Source organism: Sorex araneus, chromosome 3, assembly GCF_027595985.1.
Source record: "Sorex araneus isolate mSorAra2 chromosome 3, mSorAra2.pri, whole genome shotgun sequence".
Classification (NCBI taxonomy): Eukaryota; Metazoa; Chordata; class Mammalia; order Eulipotyphla; family Soricidae; genus Sorex; species Sorex araneus.
The window spans coordinates 23125761-23151314 of record NC_073304.1 but is presented as its reverse complement, the minus strand read 5'-3'; the positions used below and the strand labels follow the sequence as shown (position 1 = coordinate 23151314).

Sequence of the window (25554 nt, the reverse complement as noted above, 5' to 3'; positions counted from 1 at the left end):
AGCCGCTGTGCTCAGAGCTGAATGCAGCCCATCTTCCTGCCAACCTGTGCCTACCAGCTGCCTCTGACCATGGTGTCTTTTTTGATTCTCAGCAAGGCGCTGTGGTCCACATAGGTGTGGTGGAGTAACACATCATGATAAGGGTCCCTTGGCAGGGTGTGACCATTCCTGAGAGAACAACAACTACAGGAACCCACATGGGACCATCCCAATTTCATGACCTTTGCCTTTTCTTCTCTCAAAAACCTGCTAGATGTGTCACCTGAGCCCATTTTTTTCTGGAGGGGAGGTCTTTCGAGGAAAAGTGATGCTTTGGGAATTTGTTGCTGTTCCCTGGGGCTGCCCTTAGGTTGAAGTGGGCAGTCCTAGTCCTACCGAAGCAGGTGGTACTCTTAGCTCTCCCTCCGGTACCCAGAACTCTCTGTGAAGGGGAGAATAAGCCCACTTCAGGTGAGGCAGAAGGCAGGGCAGAGGTAGCATCTGGAGGCAGGGGTCTGTGTGTGAGACCCTCCTTCCCTTCCCCCCACGCTTCCCTCCAGCCAAGAGGGGCTGTTTATGATGCTTCAGTGACAGCCTGTCTCCTCAGAAGGGATAATTTCTCAGGCTCTGCCTGCTGATTAGAGATGGAATGTAAATGAATAACTGTGACCTTGTGGAAGTGCCCTAGTTATTCGGCGGCCCAATGAGGAACTAGGCCTCTTGCTTCAGTCCATCAGAGCCCTGGCAGGTGCAGGAGGAGGGGCTCTTGGCTGGGGGAGGGCAGTTGGGAGGCATTGGTCTGCTGTTGCCTGAAGCCATTGCCAGCCTTTGCTGGAGCCTCTCTCTGCCAGTTCCTGCTCCCTGCCCCTCCTTGTCTGCCCCTACAGTCTGGGGGTGGGGCCCTGATGGGCTGTCCTGAGTGTCTTGAGCTCTGTCCTTCCAGGGAGCCTAACTGAAGGTCACTGTCCTAAACCCGAAGTCAGAAGGTCACGCCAGCGAAGTCTGACTTGCATTTATGGGCACAAAGGGTTTTCCCTGGAGGCTCATGGCTCTGAGGGGTGGTCCACAGCACTGGCATCGGCAGGAGCTGGTCCAGAAATCAACGTTTCCTGTCATAGAGGCAGACCCGTGTTTTGTCAAGACCCTGGGTTGCAGGAGATACAAATTGCTTCATGTCTCCTTTGGGGAGCCTTGATGAGTGTGAAGAAGGAGCCATTTTCCAGTCTGCTCCATCCTTGTCTGCCTCAAGGAAGCTGATAACTGGACCTTGGTGACTTTTTTCTAGCACCTCTAAATCTCCCCTGCATCCCATTTTTCAGTGTTATGGCAAGATCCACTCACTAGAAGCTGGTTTGGTCTGAGTGTGCCTCACTTACAGAGGGCAGCATCAGAGTAAGAGCTAGAAAAAAATTGTTAGAGGCACCCTGCGGTCTCAGTGGGGTCGAACTCCCCCGGCCCCACCAACTGTGTGGAGTGTTAGCATTTTGCACCAAGGATGAGGGGGGATTAGAGCTATTTAACAGGAAGGGGCAACGTATGCTCAATGTACTGGGGTGTTTGGGAGCATCTTATACAAAATACCATGGGTGAGACTTTAGAGAAACTAGGGTTTCCCTAGTTTCCCACCCCCAAGTGGGGAAACTGGAGTCAGCAAACTGCCATGCACTTCAAGTAAGCTGTGCAGCTTGCTGAATGCACCCTTGATATCCCTGACCCCTGCCAGTTTGCAGAGTTGCTGGAATCTAGAATAAGCTTAGTCTGTTTGCAGAGCTATCTCAGGAGGAGTTGGGAGATGGGATTCAATGGGGACTCAGAGCTAGAGGATTCCCTGTAGGGGGCAATTCAGCTGTGACTGCTCAGGGAGATGTCTGAGGTGGTCTGCTTGAGCTGCCAGCTTATGAGAGAAAGGATGTCAAGATATGAAGGTAGAAGGGCCAGGGAAGTGGCTCAGTGATAGAGCACCTGTCTGGCATATGTGAGGCCTTGAGTTCAATTCCTGTCACTGTCAAAGAATCAAATTCTCATGAAGTGATGGGGACAGGGTGGAGAGAGAGTCTAGGTATACCAGTCTCCAAAATACTAGCAGCAATAACTGTACACTTCCTAGCCTTTCCTGAGTGCTATGAACAGTACAAAGTTCTCTCCACATTGCCTATGGTTGTCACAGTGATCCTGAGATGATCTTTTATAAGGGAGAGGCAAGGAAAAGTTAACCTATTCCAAAACCCCAATTCATAAGTTAGAGCTGGGATTTGAATTCAGGTTTTTGTTTATTTAAACCAGTATTCAAGCTAACCCTGAGTTAGTATTCAAGCTAACCCTGAGTTCTAGGCTCACCAGAGATAGTTCATCAGGTAGTTTTGCTATGACTGAAGTTTGAGACCTTCTATTTGAAAGGAAAGTGATTTGGAAGGGAAGGGAAGGCACTTAGAAGCATCTATCTTGACCATCCTTTCATAGCCTGCATGTTTGGGGATGCTAGCAGGTTAGTAGCCAGGGGATGGAGAGGAGTATGGGGTGAATGATTGTCCTTTGTCTGTTCCAGTGTATAGGGTTAGGACATTTGTGTTGCCATCACAACACGTAAATTCATCTGTGAATTGCCCCGTAAAGATTCCACTTGGACCCTGAACCCTTGAATAGCAGAGCATGTAAGAATAAGAGCATGGGCACAGAGTGAGATACTCTATAAGACAAGAGATGTACGTCCCCACTACTTGCTATGTAGTCAATGCTTATTGGCTGATAGAATCTACATTTCAGTGCTGGAAAAGATCCAAGGGGTTGTCAGATTTGTCTGTGCACCTAAATTTTGAGTCTCTCCTCTAAGATTTTATTCATATTTGATTTGAACTCTTATGACAACAAATAACTCATTGCCCTTTTAGCCTTTCTGTTCTATTCAAGAACCCTAAGCACTCAAAAGCTCAGGTTTATACTGAATCACTGTAGCTTTTCCCACCTGTATTGCTTCTAGCCCTTGGAGATACACAGAATAGATCTAATTATGCTCTTATGTTTGAAGACAGGGCTTTGTCTTTAAGGATTTTCTTTTCTAAAGGCTGAAACATCTCTAGTTTCCTTGGGCATTCTCAAACAAGAGTTTTAAGTTCTTTCATTCAAGTTATTGTTCTTTGAAAACTGAACATTTTTTTAGCATCCTTTTCAAAGAATGCTGCCTACACCACACGTTGTGTTTTTGATGTGTCCCAATCAGTAACGTGGTCCCATTTCTCTTTTTCCTATTTTTTTTAATTTGTTTTTTTGGGGGCCATACCCAGTGGGGTACTTAGAGATTACCCCTGACTCTGTGCTCAGGGATCATTCCTGGCAAGTTCAGAGTACTATACATGGTGCTGGGGATCAAACCCAGGTCAGCCATGTACAAGACAAGCACCCTACCTGATATACTATTGCTTTGAACCCCCTCCCCACCCCCCATACACACTCCATTTTTTAAAACTCCCTACATCTATCAATGATGATTCTAAACACATTAGCTTTTTGAAAAATGATTATATTACATTGAACTTAGTCATAGAAAGTCACAGAAAACATATACCACTTTAAAGTTGCTAAATTGTTTCTCTCCTGTTCCTGCCTTAATGTAATTTGGTTTATTTATCCGAAGCTTGGGACTGTGTTTTTTTTTTTTTCAATGTTGTTAAACTCAGCCCTAGATTTTATTTTATTTTTTTAAAATCCAGAACCCAATATCTATTTAGGTAAAGTTCTCATCTAGTGCATCAGTTGTGTCTTTCAGTTTCATGTCATTCATGTTCAGGGGCCGACCCTCTGCTATAAGTCAAACCTGCTAGGTGAGAAAACTGAAGTTAACAGTAGAGAGAACTCAGGAAAGGCGCACAGAAGTGTTTGTCCAAATGGCAACTGGGCAAGTGAGCACACCTATAGCCAACCTCTTACCTTCAAGCATTCTTCTGCCCACTCCCACCCCGTATCTAGTGGCTCCATGCCCTTGTCCTTATACTCCTATGATCCTGTCTTACCCCTGTCTTTGGGGAAGGATATTTAGCTTGCTTCCTGACTATCTTACACATTGAATAGTGAAAAGAGAAACTCCTAACGGGTATCTTACTCAGATTGGCATTTTAAATAAACCCAGGAAAAGAAAAGTTCCATGGTTGAGTAGAATATTGTGATGAGGAGTGAGAAAAAGGAGGTGATAGCCATTTGAAAGGGCTCTCCTGATACCCCTTAAGTCAGGCTGCACCAGGGTATTAAATGAAGCTGAATTTCAATTCAGGCACTATTTTCTGCCTGTGAATTCTGCAAGAGAAGTCTCCTTCCTTCTCCACCAACGTTGAATTAGGGTAGCTAGCGTCATGGTTACCAGCACAGCGTGGAGAGTCCATCTGCTGGGCAGGAATCCTCACATCACCCCTCAGTGAGCAGTGTGACTTTGGTTGCGGTGCTTGGTTTTCTTACTTGTAAAATTGAAATTATAGTGACGTCTTTCCCATAGAGTTGCGGTGTTTGCAATGATACCTCATCGTGTTTTGTCTATGGTAAACATCAACAAATAATAGCTACCTTTAGAATTCTTTTTACCAAGTTAATTGAATTCACTCTCTCTATAGTGATTAAAATGCTCAGATGTGCTTTTCTTCTCTTTCTTCTTCTTTTTTCTAAGTTTCCTTTCACTTTACAGAACATACCATCAGTGGTGGCTTCTCTCTTCATTGGGCTCCACCCCCCACCCCCCACCACCTTCACTAATTCTCTTAGTGCTAAGACACGCAGAGAGAATGTTTCTATTGCCTTCTGATTTTCTATAATCACTTTTTAGAAAGATTCATAGCTTCATAAGAATTTAATGTTGGTACTTGGCACTTGCAGCAATTAGTGACATTTAATTTCTTCACTTCATATAGAAAAAGAGATGATGCATATGGATTTTATACTAGGATTCAGGATTTTACCCTGAAAATGAATGAAGTAAAATTCTTGGCAGAACTAGCATTCATTTTTTTCCCTCTTGAAATTTTTGCTTTGTTTTTCATGAGTGGCTTTCTTTCTCCCCTGAAATGCTTTCCTTAGTGAGAGAAAAGGAAAGAAAGATGGATTAAAAACCATCTGACATGGGTGAAGTATCATATATTTGAGGGGAAGACAGTATTAACTGATGGAGACCTTCAACTCTGGCCTGCTTCCTAAAGATTACATCTTATTCTTGCTGGTTTCAGTAAATAGTTTCCATTCTCTATCTCAGTCATTTTCAAGATGGGCTTCATGATGACTACAAAAACTTACAAATGACTTTACTTTCCTATCCATTTCCATTCTCTTGAGCTACAAGAGCAGCTATCTCTATGAGGATTTTCCCAAAGGATATGACATAGAGGCCAGAAGTATAGTTTGCACATTACTCACATAGCCTGGTCTAAGGTCATCTCAATTTGTCTCACCTGCTAGTGGTGATCTTTTCTCCCCCTTTGTTCTTGAGTGCACCCTGAGAACCCAGACACTGCAATTATTCCTCACTCGAGGAAGAGTGAGGGGAATGGTTATTATCACATATCTTATTTGTAGGGGAAGGGCTCTTATAAGACATCTTGTTTTGTTTCTTGTGCTTGGCTTGGTTTTTGAGTCACACCCAGCAGTGTTTAAGGCTACTTCTTCCTCTTTGGGTGTCATTGCAAGAGGTATGCTGGGATATGATGCTGGGGATCAAACCTCAGCCTCCCAAAGAAGAGCATGCACTCCAGCCCTCTGTGCTCTCTCTCAAACCCCTATGATCAGGCATTTTGCCAGGATCCAAAAATCGTTCCTGAATTCAGCCAGGGGGGCACTCTGGTAGAATATGACATCTAGATAGGAGACACTTTAGTAACCCTCTATAATTTGGTAATTATTTTTCTAATGATGTGAGAGCTCCTTAAGAGTCCTGTGTTGGAAATTTTCAATAATTTACCCATTAAAAGATTATCCAAACCCACTTCCTATTCTCTACCCAGCTACCATCAAGTGAACTTTTATGGAGCTGGTTTTTGAGTGGTGGTTGAGGATTCATTCAAAACCAGAGTTGATGGTGAGATTGTTTCAAAGAGCGTTTATAGAGTGTTCTTCTGAGTTCCTATTCCAGCCCCTGTCTTACCTTTTAGTGATCTGTGAAACATCTGACCTAGAACAAATACAATCTCTAAACCTACCCAGGATCCTGGCCCCTGGAATGGCTGTGTGCTCTCAGAGCAGTGCTACTGACCTGTTTCTGATGGTGAAAATAAGACCAACCTTCTTTTTTTTTTTTAATTTAAAGCTGGGCTGGATCGATAGCACAGCGGGTAGAGCATTTGCTTTGCACACGGCCAACCTAGGTTCGATTCCTCCGCCCCTCTCAGAGAGCCTGGGAAGCTACCGAGAGTATCTCGCCCTCACGGCAGAGCCTGGTGAGCTATCCGTGGCATATTTGATATGCTAAAAACAGTAACAAGTCTCACAATGGAGACATTACTGGCGCCCTCGAAATGAGCAACAGGATGACAGTGATACAGTGACAGTGATTTAAAGTGCTACCCAAGGCTTGCTCCTGGGCTCTGTGCTCAGGAACCACTCTTGGTGGTGCTCAGGAAATCATATTTGATGCTGGAGTACTCAGTGCTCCAGACCTGGGTTGGCCATTTTTCTTAGCCTTGAGACTCAATTAATTAGCTTTTAAATTAGATACATTAATATTAGTTATTAATATCAATATAATATTATCTTTATTCATTGATGTATAACACATAACCAGCAAAAATTTCTTCTTCTCTGCTAATTATATCTTTCTCAGTGAAGAATTCTGTTTGGTGTTTTTTGTTTTGGGAGCCACTCTGACTGCTCAGGGCTTACTTCTGGCTGTGCAGTCAGGGATCACTCCTGGTGGGGCTTGGGGGAGGACCATATGGTACTGGGATTGAACCTGAGTCAGCTGCTTGCAAGGCAAGTGCCTTACTAGTTTTGTTCTCTGGCCCCTTTGTTAATATATTTTCAAGCATTATTTTCTGTATCTCTATTGGAAAGCCATAGTTTCTTTTTCTTTTTTGCAAAATTTTATTTTAATGTTGAGTATTCTTGGAAAAAAATGTATCCAGGATATATTACTATGCCCTATTCTGCCCAGGTTAAGACTCAGTGCTCTAGACCCTTTTATTTGAAGATTCATGTACTTACTCAAACACAGACCCTCTCTTCTCTGAAGGTGATGTGATCCACCTTTATATTTGTTTTGACCTTCCCATATACCTTAGTTCTACAATGCTAAATTTATATTAGACATTTTTGCTTGAGTGATTCCTCTGTTTCTTCAACTTATCATACCTAAAACAGAACTCATTATTACTCTCACTTTATATTGATCTTAAACCTATCTCACCTTCCTATTTCTGACAATCTTTCATCTGGTTTCCCATCCACTCTTCCCTGAAGCATCCCATCACTCACCGAAGCCTGTTGAATCCTCTCTTTCCCTTTTCCTTCCCCCGCCATGAGTCTAATTTAGGCCCTTTGCCTATGACTGATCTTTCTGCCTCTGCGTCTTTCCCTCTTAATCCATCCTATCCACACCATTGCCAAAGCAATCTTCCTCAGTATTATTTTCCTTGGGTCATTCTCCTTCACATGAACCCTCAGTGTTTCCTATTAACTGTGATATCAAGTCCATTTTCCTTAGCTCTGAGACTCAATTCTTTTCTCCCTACTGGCTTCAGACTCTGATCCTTAACACCATCTTTTACTTATTTTTTATGTGAACTTTTTAATACAAATTTGTTGTTACTAGTATAGCATATATCACATGCCTGCCATATGTCTGGCACTGTCCTAGTTGCTTCTGAAAAGTTTAATAGAAAAATGGCAATGTACTTTGTGGTCATTGGGCTTATATGTCTTCCATATATTTAGACCCTAAACTACCTTCTAAGAGTATTCTCCAAGACATTCCAGACTCTATGTTTCTCCAGAACCCTTTTCTATGTACCTAAGACCCTTCTCATTGGCCCATTTTTCTTATTGTCTGAATTCATCCTTTGACACTGAATAGTTTTACATTCATTCAGTCTTCAATTATCAAACAAGTGACAGGCTCTCTGCAGATGATGGTATCTATATTTATATAGCATGATCAAAATGATAACCTTATACAGTCTTACCACGCATAGGCACAGCCTTCAATGGACTCTTTTATTTAACCTCCCCAGGTGGGCTATGAATTTGGCATTACTATTATCCAAAGTTTGTAGAGATAAATAAAAGAGGAACAAATACTTAGTAACTTTTCTAATGTTACAAGTAAGAAAGTAAATTCAAATCTGGGTTCTTAACACTTATAGTTCTGGCAGCTACCAATATGTGTTCATGTAGTACTATTTTATAGGTCAGCCGCCATGTATAATACTCAATTGTGTCTTCTTTACCTTTCTTAATTTTTATATGTAATAGGTAATGGAATCATTTGATAGACAAGTTATTGGTTTTGGCTATTCACTTAGTGTGAGCCTGAGCTTTTTTTTTTTTAAGGGGGGGCGTGGAGGTGCTTCTAAGCAGTGCACAGGAGGCCTGGTACCTTTCAGCCAATTGGTCCAGTGGTTCAATGCAAGGGCCTGGATGTGCTATGTTCAGGACTGGTGATGCCTGAGATACTAGCAGTGTTGGGGGCCACCAGGGTTGTACTTGGTAGTACTCGGGCTCTCCAAAGCTGCACCAGCAATGACTGGGGCTTCAGAATAACTGGGGACTGAACCAGTTGGGAAATATACTAGGCATGGACCCTAACTGATAATCTGTCTCCTGACCCTGAGCCTGAATTTTTTAAATGGCAAATAGAAATGCTTTGGGGGTGGAAAGCGGGGGACATTTCAAAATATAACTAAACTGAAATTCTTAGTTTCTATTTCTACACTGGGCAGGCTATGAAGAGAGCTTTGTAAATAGAAGAGACTGATGTAAAAGTTCTTGAATGTGAAAAAAAATCCCTTTTCAAAAAGCAAATTTGATTCAAACCATAATATGGTTATGCCTCTCCTCCCCTCCTTCATACTGTTTCCTTATTTGTGTCTATTACTTCTTCAGGTCTACTTGTTAATGTCCATTTTGCTTTATTACCTGAAAAAATGAGGGTTTGACACCAGGATCCCAGATCTGTGTTACTGGCCTAATATTTCTATTTGAGGTTTTGGAAGTTCAGGATTATGCACATTTTATTTGAGTTGTAATACTTCAGCTACGTATGTAGCTTAATAAAATCTGATAAGTATATATTTGAATCTTTAAGACACAGGTGGTGGGTTATTTGCATTTTAAAAGGATTCTTCCTTTTACAAAAGGCAGAGCTCCATTAAATATCCAATTCCTCTTTGTGCATTTATGAAATAATTTAATTTACCAAAACTTGATTTATATGTACTCTAAGTAGCTAGCACACTGATTCTCATGAGCATGGGAAATCACTTGGGCAACTTATTTAAAATTTAGATCAGTCGCCAAGAAAGATCCTCCCCAAGATTCTAATTCATTAGGTCAGGAAGGAAGGAGGTTTGGGATCTTTACTGTTAGTGTACATCCACAAGTGGTTGTGTAAGTGATCTATGGATATACACTTTGGGAAATACAATCCTTCTTTAAGAAAACACAAGTAGAACATAGACGGATCCACCTGTAGGGACCTTACAGGGAATTAAACACCATCTCTGACTTCCATGTCTCCATTTTAATATATATGTGATATATATTAAATATATATACATATATAATAAAATATTTTATTAAAGTAGAATATTAAAGGGGCTGTGCCAATAGCACAGTGGGCAGGGCATTTGCCTTGCACACGGCTGACCAAGTTTCAAATCCTCCACCCCTCTCAGAGAGCCAGGCAAGCTACCAGGAGTATCTCATCAGCACAGCAGAGCCTGGCAAGCTACCCGTGGTGTATTCAATATGCCAAAAACAGTAACAACAAGTCTCACAATGGAGACGTTACTGTTTCCTGCTTGAGCAAATTGATGAGCAACGGGATGACAGTGACAGTAATTTTTATTTTTTTTGCTTTTTGGGTAACCCGGCAATGCACAGGGGTTACTCCTGGCTTTGCACTCAGGAATTACTCCTGGCGGTGCTCAGGGGACCATATGGGATGCTGGGAATCGAACCCGGGTCGGTCGCGTGCAAGGCAAACACCCAACCGGCTGTGCTATCTCGCTCCAGCCCCAACAGTGAGAGTGATTTTATCAAAGCACCATGACTTACAAAGTTAGTCATAGTTGAGTTTTAGATATACTGTGCTCTGGTGACATTTCCATGACCAGTGTCATCTGGCCTTCATCTGGTTCCCTCCCCTCTGCCACCTTAACAGGCACTTTTTTAAAGCTTCGTTGTTGAAGTTTGGTTCTCATGCTTTTCAGTGTTGTTGACTCTGTGGCTTGGATATTTAGCTATATCACTCCTTTGAAAATAAATTTGAGTATGGCACTGATGTACTTGAATCCCTTTGATCTCCTGCTCCTTGTTGCTTTCCACCTGTCTCATCTTTCCCCCTTCGATTTCTTTACAACTCTGTCCTCCCTATACTCTGTGGTCAAGGGTGATCTAGGCGTCGCCCCTTTAAAGTACAGCATTCCATTGACCAGTTATTCTATATTCCACGTAAAAATGAGATCATCCTGTGTTTGTCCTTCTCCTCCTGGCTTACTTCACTAACATGATATCTTCCAGTTCCATCCATGTTGCAGCAAATTAATATATTTTTGAAAGATCTATTTGGGTCTGATGAAGATGTTTCCACCCGTCTTTCACTCATCCCAGTTCAGCTGCCAAACCTTTTCCATCACGGTATGAAATGTCTCTTCTTCAAGTAATAGGATGACTTTTAATTTTCCTAATAGTTTTATTGAAATATAAGTGACATAAGTTTTGAGTAGAGCACACTGATTTACCACACTTAAGTCCTGGGAAATAATTAACCCCACAGTAAGCTAAACGATATTGTATTACCAGGTATCTCCGTGTATCTTCTTTATTCTTATTTCTTAACCACGATGACCCTCTCACTGAGCTCACTCCTATTCTGATCCCTCACTTTTCTGCAAACCTCATTGGTTGTTCCCCCACTGGAGCTCTAGCCATAGTTTGGAGACATCGGGCATTTTAAGAATAGAATCTAAAAGTTTCTTTTAGCCAAATCGAGTGCTCTTACCTTCCCCCACCGGCCCCTCTCCCAAGGGGAAAATGAGTTATGAGAATGATTTGCTTTGGGCATAATTTCATCCCTCAATACTACATGAGTATTGATCCTGGGTTTTGATAAATAAATGCAGAAGTGTCCATTTAAAATATTATCATAGTGTAATGAAATTTGTTTAAAAAGTGGATTTTACTTCGTTGATGTGAATTTAACATATAGCTGATCTTTGAAAAATCAGTTAGTGATCCATATTTGCCCTCTGATTACTTATCTAAATCTCTACTAATCTCCCAAAACATTTGTGGATTTCCATCCTATAGATATGCTTTTTTCCTTTATTAATCCCTTATATCCCTAAGTATCACTCTGGGTAAAGGAGGTCTGGGTGATCTGGATTTGTCAAACATATGCAGTAACAAAGCAATAAAAGAGCATGTAACTGGTGCAATTGACTACTGCTGGAAATATTTTCCTTTAGTAGATTATCAGGTCCTATCCTTTCCTTGAAATAATGAGCTCTTAAAGTTTTGCTGTCTTCCATAAGAACACAGCCAGAGATTGTGTTATTTGTTTATTGAGGCTCTGTGTTCAGTTTCAAACCTCTTCATTACAGGGCTAGGCATTCCTAATCAAGAGAGAAGGGTTTTCTGGGGCGAGATAGTAAAGCAGTGAAGAGAAGAGGGGATGTAGTTGTCACTGGGCTAAGTGACCAAGTAAGCAGCTTCGGGGTATCTAGGAAACTATTATAAGCTGAAACTCACTGAGCATGTTCAGTGATTCAATTTTGTTGCTTATTTGTTTGTTTTGGGACCACACCTGGTGATGCTCTGGGATTACTCCTGACTGTGCACTCAGGAATTACTCCTGGCATATGCTCAGAGGACCATATACTTTGTTTCCCAATGATTCCATGTTTGTAGAAAATATTCTAGGAAAAAGGAAGTTGGATGGTAACCTCTGGTTGGGGAGGGATTTTCTTCTTTGAAATTTTCAGACTTTCTCCAGTGAGCATGTATTACTATGTAAAACCATCAAAAAGAAACTTATTTTGCCTGCATCCTTTCCCTTTCCGAAGGGAATCTAACCTTCCGTTGATATGTCTGAAATCTAACTTATTACATAGAACAACAGTGAAAGGCAGCGTCTCAGCATGAGACCCAGAGCCCTTCCAACCAACAGGAAACTGTCGTTCCAGCAGACTCAAGGCTCTCTGCCCCGCAGCAGATGGGAAGTGCTTGTTGCATGCCTCTGAGTACTCGTGTGCCCTGCTAATCTCTCTACTCAAGAATTAAGACGAGATTGCATTGTGTGTGGCATTCTAACTTTGTCTTCTCTCTTTTCTTCCCCCTTCCTCTCCACCCTTCCTCCTCCCTTTCTCCCGTCTTTTCCTTCCTCAAGGCCTCTCCCACCTGATGATGAGTGAACAAGGTAGGTGCTTTGTGTTTTGTGGTATTGCAGCTGCCTGAAATTGCTTGCCTTTGTGCCTCTGGCTGGTCGATCAGAGTCTCATTGTCACTGGCAGGCCATTTGCTGCCTGTCCCTCCTGCTGGGGGGCTAGGCTGGCTGTAGGACCACCCAACGGTGGAGGGGGGCACTTTTCCTGATGCATCATGGTTGCCTACCCCCCCACCCCACCCCCATCATCCCTTTGGCTTCTACATTCTGCACTACCATTTGTCATCCCGGGCTCTGGCACTGCCGGGCTGCCTCCGAGAGGGAAGCATGAAACAAGGCATGACGGCGTCGATAATGGGGGTGAATGAAGCTAATTTCAGAGCAACCGAGCGGTTAACTTCCTCCTGCTCCTCCCCAGGCCCCGTGCTGGGGCCCCAGGTGGGGGAGAGACATTGAGCTTCTCCTTGAATGTCACTCTGAGTAAAAAGGTTTGCGTCTCCTCATCCCTCCATCCCACTGCCCTGTTGTAACTTTCACTCCCACCGGTCAAAGGAGGCCTTTGCGGGTAGGGGTAGGGTGGGTTGACTGCATTCAGTTTGATCTAAAGCAAAAGCCACGGCAAGAACATGCTAATGTCCTCATGGTAGGATTCTCACTCCTTATATGCCCTGAAGAAAACCGCATATAAAGATCTGTAAATTCAGCATCTGCAAACTAAAATATTAAAATATGCAGGGAATGAGCTGTGCAGGAAATTCAGCTCAGCTAAGCACAGGGTGGGCTGTAAAGGAAGCCTTTTTTTTTTCCTAAATAAAAATTTTCCACATTATCAGCCTAAATCAGGATTTGAGAACCGAGCCTATTTAAAATTGTCTTTTCCTTCACTGTTCAATTGCTACTATTATGTTTCTTTCGAGCTTTGGGATGATTGCACAATTGGCCTACCTGCCTTGCCCTCACACAAAGAGACTGTCCTCTAATTTCTCTTGTCTTTTTCCTTTCAAAATACACAAGGGGCTCAATGCCTTTTTTTAGAGGACCAAAGGCAAGGAGAGGGCAGGACTGGCTTCTCCACATTCTCCTGATTTTCTTAACCCTTTGAGGAAGCTGGGGGCAGCACAGAAGAACCTTTCCCCTGAGTGTTCTGGCCACAACATATAGATCGAATACATCAGACTGTGTTGCCTTGATCTGGCTCTGACAGATCAAGGCACTGCCCAGAACTAAGAGTTTATAGTGCCCAGGTAGTGGCAGAGGTGGGCACGGAGAAGGTCCTGTTTTGCTCAGGCAGATAAGGAGGAAACTTATCTGTGTTCTTTTAGTATGTCCTTCAGACCTGACCCTCGATCCGCAGTGTGGACTCAAGACCATTTCAATGAAGATATGCTCTGGTATAGAGCAGATGTCAAGAAATAGTGCTGGCGGTCAGGAGCTGAGGCCATGAGGGGCCTCTAGAAGATACCATATGGCTAATGTCCTAGTTCAGTGTCCAGATCTATTGGAGAAGCTGGTGGGGAGTTCATTAATTTTGACTTGACTATTTCAGACCCACAAACACAACATAGGTAAATCCCATCACTGGCATGGAAACCATTCAGAGAACCTATGAGATAGACCTTACTACCTTACTTGTTTATCCCCCCCCCCCAGTTTCTTTGGAGGACCTAGCATTGACCTGTACATATGTTACACATTCAGACATACCCAGGTACATTTGCAGTGGGGTTGGAGGTAAGTTACATATCTTCCAGAAAATGAGTCTTTGGACACTGCAAGAATGACAGACATAGTGTTGAAAGACAAGGATTTACTCTCTAGAAACGTTTGAGACAAAGGATGCAAATTTTTTCTAGGTGGTCAGTGTCACTAAGATTTTGTTCCAACTCAAGGTTCAATCTATTCTTAAGATGGTCCTTTGACTGTATTCCTCCTTCTCTCATTCTTTTCCATTTCCTACCGCCCTGTCTGTCTGTTACTGTTTACAAAAACAGTCATCTGTTTCTCACCACTAAGTACACCTTTTCTGCTTTCTTAATTTTTTTCTGGGTCCCGCTGAATCTTAGAATTTGTTTTGATGCCTATAAGTATGTGTGGAAATACCTTTATATGTTGTGTGTATTTTCCACCCTTACACGAGTGTTATTCTCCTGAGCCTCCTGGCTCTAACGCTGGGAAAATACAAGAGAACTAAACTTCTCTGGGACTTTCCCTAATCCACTCCAATCTGGGTAAATGCCTGCGACTTCACCTACATGTGGCTATGCAGTGCTTCTGCATGTAGAACTCGGTCATGTTTCTAAGGATGGGACTGAGAAAAAAGATAGGAATGGGAGGAAAAGGTTTAACATAAAGCTGATGCAAACAGCCTTGTTACTCACATTGTTGACATGGCGTTTCATGTGACATGTGCATTTGTTTTGTGCTGCCTTTGCAAGATTTTATAGGCAACTGCCTTCACTTGTTGTGGGGTTTTGTTACTTGTGTTAAGTCCTGTGTCTGCAGTGTGCTGATGTTTTGCTCTCCCTGCTCTCTCTTTCTCTCTTACCGCCTCCATGGTGGACATCATGCTTCCTTCACTTAACTGGACCTTCCTCTTCATTTCTGTAGGTAGAAGTAAAGGTAGAGATCATTTTCTTATTATCATTTTAACTATGAATCTGCCCTTGGAACATTCATGTCTCCAAAGGGAATTGTTGGATCTGATGGCTACAGTTTAGATTATAATTTAGTGCTTTTAACAATGATGAAAAATAAATAAATGGAAGCCCATATTATAGTTTCCCTTCAATGCATGTTGGGCTTGATGGTTGGGGATGATTCCAGGTTGACATTCTACCACGATGTTCCACTTCCTTGGGGCCATGTTGTTTCTAGCAGATATATCAGATTCAGAGATTGCTTATGAGCAGGATGGTAGAGATGTGTTTTTAGTTAAATACTGTGTGTTTGAAGATTCTCTGTAAAGAAATATATTGATGAGACAAGAAGAGATGTGAAACGAAGTTCCATGGTTTCTACTTCTTTGGAGTAGCTGACCTTGGGGGAAATATTCATGAAAAAGAGAAGAGAAATGTTGAATTTCTTGAAGTTGTATTTAATATAAATTCAATGGACATTTATTGCTCTTTTTTGGTCTTTCATATTCTTTTTTTTTTTTTTGGATTATGGGTGATGGACGGTGGTCATATAGAGGTTTTGTAGAAAACCAGAGGTGTGGACAAACATACGGGTAACAATGCACTACATGGTAAGAAGCAAACGGAGACAAGAAGATAATACACTGGATTTTAACTTACAAAGGCAATCTGTTGACAGGTAGGCTGGGAGAGGCAGAGGTGCCAGTGGGCAGACTTGCTCCACTGCTCCGCCATGCCTGTTGGCGCTTCACACCTCTGGGAAGCACAGATCACTCATCCATTCCTAATCAAAGCTGTCAGAGATGTGAGACTGAAGAACTTGGTTCACCAGCTCAAATTGGATTAGGTGTTCAGGAGCGAAGGGAGAGGTTAATTGATAAATTATAAATATGTATCTGTTTTCAGTTCTCCCATATGCCTCCCCTACATCTCCAGCCCCCATTTCTATGAAACTATGAAGCTAGTTGCTTCCTGAAAAGATGAGAAAATAACAGAAGTAGGAAATGTCAATGTGCCATGATGCTGGGGAACCGTGAAGGAGCTAAGAAGTTATTGAAAATGCCAACTTGGTGATCAGTTGGTGAACTGGCATCTCTCATTTGAGTTTCAGGCTTCTCTCTCTCTCTCTCTCTCTCTCTCTCTCTCTTGCTTTTTGGGTCACACCCAGCGGGGTTAGTCCTGGCTCTGCACTAAGCACTCAGGAATTACTGCTGGTGGTGCTTGGGGGACTATATGGGATGCTGGGAATCGAACCCAGGTCAGCCGCGTGGAAGGCAAACTACTTCTCTTTATTTGTAAAGTGTATGGGGAAGAGCCAGGGAAATAGTATAGGGGTGAAGGTGCTTACTTGCATCCCACCAAGTTCTCAGTTTGAATTTCTGATAACTGTTAGGAATTACTTCTGAGCATAGAGCCAGAAATATTCCCCTAAACTTCAGGATATAGCTCAAAAAAGAATAAAATCAACAAAAAAGTTTATGGGAGCTGTTCACCCCTTTGCCTTGGGGGTGAGTTGGTAGTTTATTTTTTTTATGCTAATCAGAATGGGGAACATTCTAAGAAGCCTGTCTTAGGGAGCCCTTATCCAGTTTTAAGGTTGGACCATTGGAAAGGAACTGGTAAAAGGAGCAGAGGAATGTTGATTGAAAGAGCTCTGCTGACTGATTCCTCTATTCCCCTACCCATCGCTTAAGTTAGCGACTGTCCACTTTTCACAAGTCAGAGACTGTCCACTTTTCACAGGCCGATTTCCCCATTTGGTCTCTGGATTCTCAGGCTCCTGGCATGGTACCCCATAAATGTAGTCACATTGGGCTTCTGTGAGGAAAGAGGCTCAGTCTCTCTTTCTCTACTCTGCCCTCACCTGCCTCTTTCCTTTTCCTCCAATCTCTTTAAACACCACTTAACTGGTGATTTTTGGTTTTGTGTATGAGTGTCTTATTTTCTCTCTGACTGACTGCTCACGTGGATTGAACATTTCCTACACGTCAGTCACTGGGTGCCATGCTTTATGTTTTTTTGCACTTAAACCCCACAACTGTGCGATGGAATCCATGATGGCACTCTACTTGCTTTGTGGATAAGTAGAAGGCTTAACAAGGCTTGACAAGGCTCAAAGTCAAATGATTCATGTCAGTTGGGTCCTGGGTAGAAATAAGCATGGAAAATTGAGCCCCTAACCACTGTCCTACTCTTCCGCTCTTGTCCAAGGATGACATGCAAATGCAACACCCCCCCCAGTGACCTCTAGCACTCACCTACCTCAAGTTCATCTTGCCACTTCACATGCAGTTAACACGTGTTCATATAAATGTCCCACCAATACCAATGCCTCGCTGTGTCCAGTCAATCTCCCTATCATATGGACACAAACCAGCCTCCTTATTTTCATCAATAGTGCCCCATCATCCTTACCACCCAGACTTTCAATTGATTTTCAACCTCTTCCTTCTTGAACTTTCTATTCCCAAGTGGGCCATTAAGAGTTTGCTGAGATTCTCCTCCAGAATATCTTTTGAATCTCCACGTTCTGAGTTCAATGTCCAGTTGACCATCCTTCGATTATTACTCTGTTCTGATTAGTTACCTGTTCTATTTTTTCACCCCGTCTATCTGGTTAGTAATGAAGAACCCCACTACTTGGAAAGCAGCATTAGCGGATTCGGTTCCAAAGCAGACCTATTTACCTATAACCTCATCTCCTAGTTTTAGATGCAGAATTTCTACTAAGTTGATTACCAGATAATCTTTAACAGGCCCTTTCTTACTTCTTAGCTTTATTTATTCTGTATCACGCCCCCCCTTCACAACTTCCATTTCTCTTTTTCACTCTGCCTGTTAGAAATATACATAGATTTCATTCCCTACATGGTTTATCCTTGTGAGTGTTCTTCCTCTAGGTATCTCTGAAGTAGTTTATATTAAAGGGTTATTATTGTGAGTGTTCTTCCTTTAGGTATATCTGAAGTAGTTTATATTAAAGGGCTTTTTTGGAGGGAGATTGGGGCCACTGTCCATAAAAGACAACAAATACATGGAAGACAAATTTGCGTGTTTAGCATAGAAATTTCTGCATGTAAAGAACTCAACACCTCTAATCCTTCTCTCCCTGTCAATCATTTCCATTTTAGGAAAACAAAGCCAAATTTAAATGGAATAGAATTATGTACTATGTCTATAATAAAAGCTTTCAATGTATACTGGTACAGTTTTCACTATGCCCTCTCAGTTTTATTTTCTACAATATTATGGTCCATTTCACATAAAGTTAGTGACTCTGCTGAATACACAGTAGGTTCTGAATTCAGTCTATTCTTGATCTTATTGTTCCTTTTTGAAAGTTCAACCTTTGCTCTCTGCTCCGTAACTTCCAACCAGGCCTATACCTCCTATGTCCTCTGGCCTCTGCTTCTGTAAGAAACTACCAAGTCAAACAGCCTTGCCCCAGATTCACGTGTGTGTCAGTCACTCTGTTCCCACCCTAAGAGACAGTCTGTCTTCCTGTCACCCCTGCATGGTGCCCTTAGCTCAGTACATTGTCTGGAATTGTCCATCAATCTCAGCACTTTACCACCACACGTTCATCCGACCAACTGGGCAAAGAAGCAAGCCCAGTGGGTCATGAAGTGAACCTAGATGTCCTGGTTTCAATTCCAGCCCTGTGTGAGCATGTGACAGAAGGCCGTGGTAACAGATTACACCAGAATAGAAGCGGGAAAGGTCCTTAGATATAATCTTGGATACTTGTCAAAAGAATCTTTAGATTTTTCTCATTTGATTAAACCTGAGTGATGAGGCAGTAAACACATAGAGGGAAAAAATCTGAAACTATACCTGTAAAACTGAATAAGAAATTTCAGATTTCATGATGACCAGCACATTCAGGAGCTCATGGGACTGTAATGAATCCAAAGAGCTAACTGAAAAAATTTAGCACCTAGCTATGGTGAGCTTTATTTCCCCCATGATTTTCATACATATTTTAAGCCTTTAGTGTGTGTTTGGGGATCCATATTCTTTTTCTTATTAATTTTGGGATTGCCCATTCTAGGTTTGGATACCAAAGATCTTCTTTTAAAACTAAACTTGGGGTCGGGGAGAGAGCATAGTGGGTAGGGCCTTTGCTTTCACACACCTGACTTGAGTTCAATACCCAGAACCCCATCTAGTCCCTTGACCCTGCTAGCAGTGATCCCTGAGTACAGAGCCAGGAGTAAGCCCTAAGCACTGCTAGGTGCGACCTCCCCCAAATGACAACAACCAAAAATTGAAACTGAACTTGGAGTTCGATGGAGGTAGCAATGAGCAGATATGGTAGCCAGAGAACTCAGTGGCTACTGCTCAGCTCCAGCTAATGGCTGAGGCACAATGTTCCGTGTCACCTGACTCTCAATATAAGCCAGATGCATAAGAATGCCCGCTCATGGCCATCTTTCTCAACCATACGTACCTATGCATGTGTATATGATTGATCTGGTTTATGTTTTTCACCTTTAATTGGATGTTAATGGTGGCAGGCAGGATTGATTCATTTTCTCTGTTTCTATCGCCATGACCAGGGCATCAGGAATTCTTATACTTAGCGCTATTGCTAGGGAGCCTGACAACATGTGTTCATTGAAGTTTTGCAGAATAGAGTGTGTGTGCCAGGGGAGAGAATGGAGAATGCTGAGAACATACCTATGTGGAAGATACATACATATACTCTGCCATATATGTATATACTAGGAACAATATATATGTGTGTATATGTATATAAATACACACATATATACATACACCAGTTAATAACATATATCAAGAATATATATTCACACCTGAGATTATGTATCTACTAGGAAGAGAGGTCCTCACTCTCTACTGAAACTGGCAGGATTTTATTTTTTAAAGTAGAAAAAACTTTTTTATGTTGAGAAAATTATTTTTTTACTGGACTACATGTATAGTGTTGCCTATAATATCCACTTTAAGCTTTCAACATTTTAGAATCCTCTTGTGGTCTTATGGTATTAACTGCTTCTATATGTATATGTACACATATACATATACATAATATGTTTATTTTTTTCTTTTCAAAATCTTTTATTCATTTTTAAAATGCATGTATATTTTCCTGTGTAGATTTAATTATTGCCTTTCTAATCCTGAACTAATCAACACTGGCCAAACTAAGTAGAAAGACACAAACTATATGAACTGGAATATAATTTTATGTAGATTGCATTTTACTGGTAAAATGTTTATTAAGAAAGCTGATTTGAGGATTTGAACCCCCTCTCATCCCTGCTACGACTCAAGAGCCCTGCAATAAGTTACTTCACTGATAGCCAACTGTTTATGCAAATCAGTACATGCAATGCCAGCTAGTAATTATGAAAATAAACTCATCTGTGCTCTATAAATATCTAATTATAATAAAATAGAGGCAATGCTATATTTCCATCTTTTGCTTTTTCTGTTTCTCATCCACCACTGATTTGTCCTCTTGACAGTGAATAAAATCACTTTGTCATTTAAAGAAGTGTGTTTTTCCACATTTTTTTCTTCTTTTAATGTTTGGGAAACTGCAGGGAGAAAATAGATTTATTTTAAATATAAAGGTAAAGTTGCCTGATTATAGCAATTCTTTTTGACAGTAGTGTCTCTAAAATGTCTCTTTAGAAATATGAAAAGTAGTATGTTGCCCTTTATTTGTTTAGAAACTTTCATTGGACATTGAAGGAACTTTTAAACAATTTTTTTTGAAGTTTTGGGGGTTGTTTTGTTTGCTTTGATTTGGGGCTCCACTGACAGTGCTCAGGCCGTACTCCTGGTTCTACAGCCAGGGATCACTCATGTCAGTGCTTGGAGGACCATATGGGGTGCTGGCCATTGAGCTCGGGTTGGCTCTAAGCAAGGAAAATGTCCTACCCTCTGTATTATTGCTCTGGTCCACTTCTTGAGGTTTTGCTTGCTTGTTTGGGGGCTATGCCTGGTAATCCCATGAATTACTCTAGGTTTATGCTTGTGCGTCTGTCCCTGTGATGCTTGGGGGACCATGCATTGCCAGTGGTCAAGTGTGGGGCTTCTACCTGCAAAGCACGTATTCCAGTTCTTGGAATCATCTCCCTGGCCCTTGAAAGCTTTCTGAAATGTGTAGCTGTGAACAGCACACGCATTAGTCAAATGTACAATGGATCAGTGGGATGTTTCAATTACATACAATGACAGTACTAAAAGGAAATATTTCTCATTTTCCTAAGCAACATGTCTACTGCCTCCTCAATTGTTAATTTGCATTTAGTGATTACACACAGATGTTTTCTATATACGTATATTTATCACAAATAATTTTTTTTCTAAATGTGTTTAGTATCTACTTACACAAACCTTTGCTATGAGAGTTGGTTAATCTTACAGGATATGTAATTTTTCAGATGTAGATCTCTCTAGGTATACACCTATAAACCTGACTTTGATAACATCTAGAGGTAAAGGCGATTTTTAATTGCATTGTATCATCTTTAAGACACATCTCATTTCTAAAAAACCTCAAAGGTTAAGGAGAGTATAGTGAAAAAGTACATTTTCACTATTGTCATTTTGGTGCCAGGAATTGAACCTAGGACATACAGGTAGTCTCTCAACGAACTGTCTCTTGAGGCCCTTAATACATCTTCTTATGCACTTAGGTCTTTCATGCTGTGGTCTGTTCCTCAGATATGCGGGATATGTCTGTTCCAATTGTTCAAAGCCCTGTGAATAGCTTTATACGTTATGTGTATGCTTTATTTGTTAAGAATGTAGTTTCCATGAGTGGTGTACTGAAAACAGTATATTTCAGTGTGATTTGCATCTGAATTTAGCATACTGTCGCTATGACTTTCCAGAGGCAATGCTTACTCAATGTTCAGCAACTCTTGACTGTGAGCCAATCATGTAAGGCTTCAGGTGCTGGGCATTAAGTACACAGGGCAACCCTGACCTCTGACGTCTTGTGGACAGCCCATCAGAGTTTAAAAATGACGCTCAAATGAACCATTCCCTCTCCTCCTAAAGTCTAAAATAAATTTTTCTTTCAGCCTTACTTGCAGTGCTTTCAGGAAGTGAACATTTTATTGCTGTGTGCATAAACACGTTGTTGTATACTGGAGGTCACGCCCTGTGGCCTGGGCAGCAGAGCTGTCGGGACTATGCCAGGTACATGTGGAATAGACTGGGAATCAATCTCTTGGCATCCTGATGCAAGGCAGGCACTTTTAGTTCAACGAGTTCATTTATCCCAGTGTTTTTCTAAAAGAAATATTGAAAATATTTAATACAATAAAATAAAATATTATTTTATTGTATTTCATTAACAGTTTCAATAAAATAATTACAACAGCTTTTTTTTTTTTGCTTTTTGAGTCACACCCGGTGATGCTCAGGGGTCACTCCTATCTCTGAACTCAGGAATTATTCCTGGGGACCATATGGGATGCTGGGAATCGAACCCGGGTCAGCCGCATGCAAGGCAAAGGCCCTATCGGCTCTGCTATTGCTCCAGCCCCAACAACAGCATTAACTTTTATAAACAATTGGGGACCACACTGGCAGCAGTGCTTGGGGAGACCATGTATGATGGAACCCTAGTCAGCCGTATGCAAGCTAGTACCTTGCCCACTGTACTATCTCTCCAGCCCTAACATTCTCAATTCTGATAGACTTTATTATTACATCACTACCAAAGTGCCCATGACCCTCTGCTACTCTTTTTAATTTAATTATTATAGCTTAGATTATTTTCATTCCTAACATAATAAGTAATAACTTAATGGTCTTTATGTACATAGTTACCTCACCGTACCACCACAAAAGTGCCCAAGAATTCCCATCAGTGTCCCTGTGCCACCTGCAGTCCACCTTACCATTCCTCCTACTTCCCACCCCCCAACTTGGTATACTCAATTGTCATCCAGTTCTGCCTCCCACAACCTGTGTATGCTCACGTTAAACAGTATCTAGACATAGATCTATACAGTATGTCTATCACACCAAAAGTTTCTGCTGTGCTACTTTATACTATGCTGGCTTTTGTTGCTGTAGTTGTTGCTCTTATTTTTGTGGCAGTTCCAGCAGCCACACCCAGTGTGCTTAGGGCCACAAGTTCCCAGGGATCAAAACCCAGGGCCTGCTACATGCAAAGCAGCACTATCTACCTCTTTAGCCATCCATCTTCCTGGTGATGTTTTCACTTAACTTTGGTATGTTTTGCTCAGTGCCAGGAATTGAACTCAAGGCCTCACGCAGCTACCTTTTGTTTTGCTAATAAATACATTTATTTATTCCATTCCCTCTAAAACTCTGTGAATCTATGTCATAATGAGTAGTCTCTAGATTGCTTTACTTTTCTTTATGAAAACAAAGATTAGCTTTGTTCAGGGAGGTATTGTGGTTTTCATAGTGTGTAAATAGAGGTAAATAGAGGTATACCTCTAGTCATAGATAGCTTTGCCTTGTTTTTGTTGATGCTTAATTTTCCCTCTGTACAAAGAGAATACCTAATTGATATAATTTGTTTTTTTCTCTGCCTTTTCCCTAAAGCATTCAGTGATGAGTAGAAGAGCAGAGGTAGAAAAGACCATATGCTTTGTAAAAAACAGACTAATAACACTTTCTTATGGATGTCTGATTTTAAAAGTGCCACATCTTTCGTTAAAATTTACATGTAAACTAAGGGTAGGCCCAGTGACATGAAAGCTAATGCAACTTGCACATCTTGACATAATAACAATCACAAGAAACTGGAGATCCCAGATGGCAGCTTGGCCTTTGCCATCCTTTTAATAAGCTACTAACTGCTAATTATTTCACTCTTTGGGCAAGTTAATTTACTGTTGACTCTTAAAGAGAAGCTGCTCTTTCCCCCTAGTCGCCACACAAAACAAAGCCCTTTCACCTGGAGCTGAGACAAGGTCTTCTTTGCATTTGGGAAGCTTTCCAGGGAATTTTAACATTGATGGAAATTACTGGGGTGAAAAAACATAGATTCATAATATTTTCTTGGATTTTTTAAAAAGATACGAAATTAGAAAAATTTATCTGTCTAAGAATCTCGTGTGTGTGTGTGTGTGTGTGTGTGTGTGTGTAGAGCAATAGATCAAACAGCCAATACAGGGAGAAGATCTGAAATTTAGAGTCTATTTAAAAGTGAAAGAACAGCTGCCTTTTAAATGGTTGCTAATTCTGACAATTAATGCTGTTTTGTGAGTGTGTGATTTTCAGCGATAGTGGTTAGGGGGGATGATGTGTGTAATAGCTCATTTCCTAAGCTTTATGGTAATGTAGCACAGTGAAGACCAGAGAACTGAAAGAGAATTGGTCCCACATGCTCAGGAGCCCTTTTAAATAAAAAAGCTTGCAAACGTGCATCTTTTCAACTTCCCTGGGATGGTTTTATATTTTCGCACAGGCGTAGATTATTAAATGAACGATGTGCAAGTGGGCTTGGATGCATCAGGACTAAATGTTTGGAAAAGAACCTTGTTTGCAAGGAGCTGTCTGACAATCAAAATATTTACTTAAAGATAAGCTAATGACTGTGCCTTGCAAATGCCTGCAGCTTCGTTATTGAAATGAGAGTACTTTGGCTTGATACTATCCAAAAATAAATCTCAAACCTCAAATGTGTGTGTGCATTACGCTTCTTCCCAAACAAAATAAAATGTGTTTCAGACAACAAACAAAGGTAGGAAAATTTCTCAACCCATATTTTTGAAATATTTAGACTTAGAGTGTTACTTGGTCAGTTGTTCCTTTGTTGTTCTCCAGAATTGCTAAATGACTTCAAATACACATTGCAAAAGCACATTCTCCAATTTTTGATGATATCGCTAAAACTTGAAATTGATCATATGGGTCTTTTAGTTTCATATAAAATCTGTAGTGACTGGCATATTTTATAGTTGATTGAAAGACGGAAGAACAGAATGTTACAACCATTTGCTGATTGTTTACGTCGATGGGGATTGAGATGTTTTTAATGTTGTATATCTTTAATGCATAGCTTTGTTTTAAAATAGCCCCAAGAAAAATATGTGCATGATAATTGGGAAAAGTTTTTTTTATCTTTTAGGATCTAATATGATATAATTTGTTAAGACAAATTATTTTCTTCCAAAAGGATTTTTAGAAATTCCGATAATGTTCCAAAGGAGACAAAAGAAAAGAGACCAGGAAAAAAATAAGTCCTCAGCACACATGTTTAAAACGGAAACAGGTTTTTGACCTTGGACTTTTCAGAGCTTTTTTTTTTGATAAAACAATTTATGATTCTCTAAGGAAAAAAAACAGTTCTCAAAATTGCCCAAATTTGTTTGTCCAGAATCTTTTTTTTGTAATGAGAGATTAGAC

At 41.1% G+C, this 25554-nt stretch overlaps 1 protein-coding gene across 19 annotated transcripts in view; it reads left to right on the top strand.

Moving 5' to 3' along the window:
• Positions 1–25554, top strand: part of NRXN3 (neurexin 3) — a 1748572-nt gene that overhangs the window by 112759 nt on the left and 1610259 nt on the right. For all 19 annotated transcript variants that reach the window (XM_055133160.1, XM_055133157.1, XM_055133153.1 and 16 more), the window contains exon 4: positions 12551–12580. In XM_055133160.1, coding sequence (XP_054989135.1) covers positions 12551–12580 — 30 coding nt within the window. The remainder of the gene's footprint in view (positions 1–12550; positions 12581–25554) is intronic.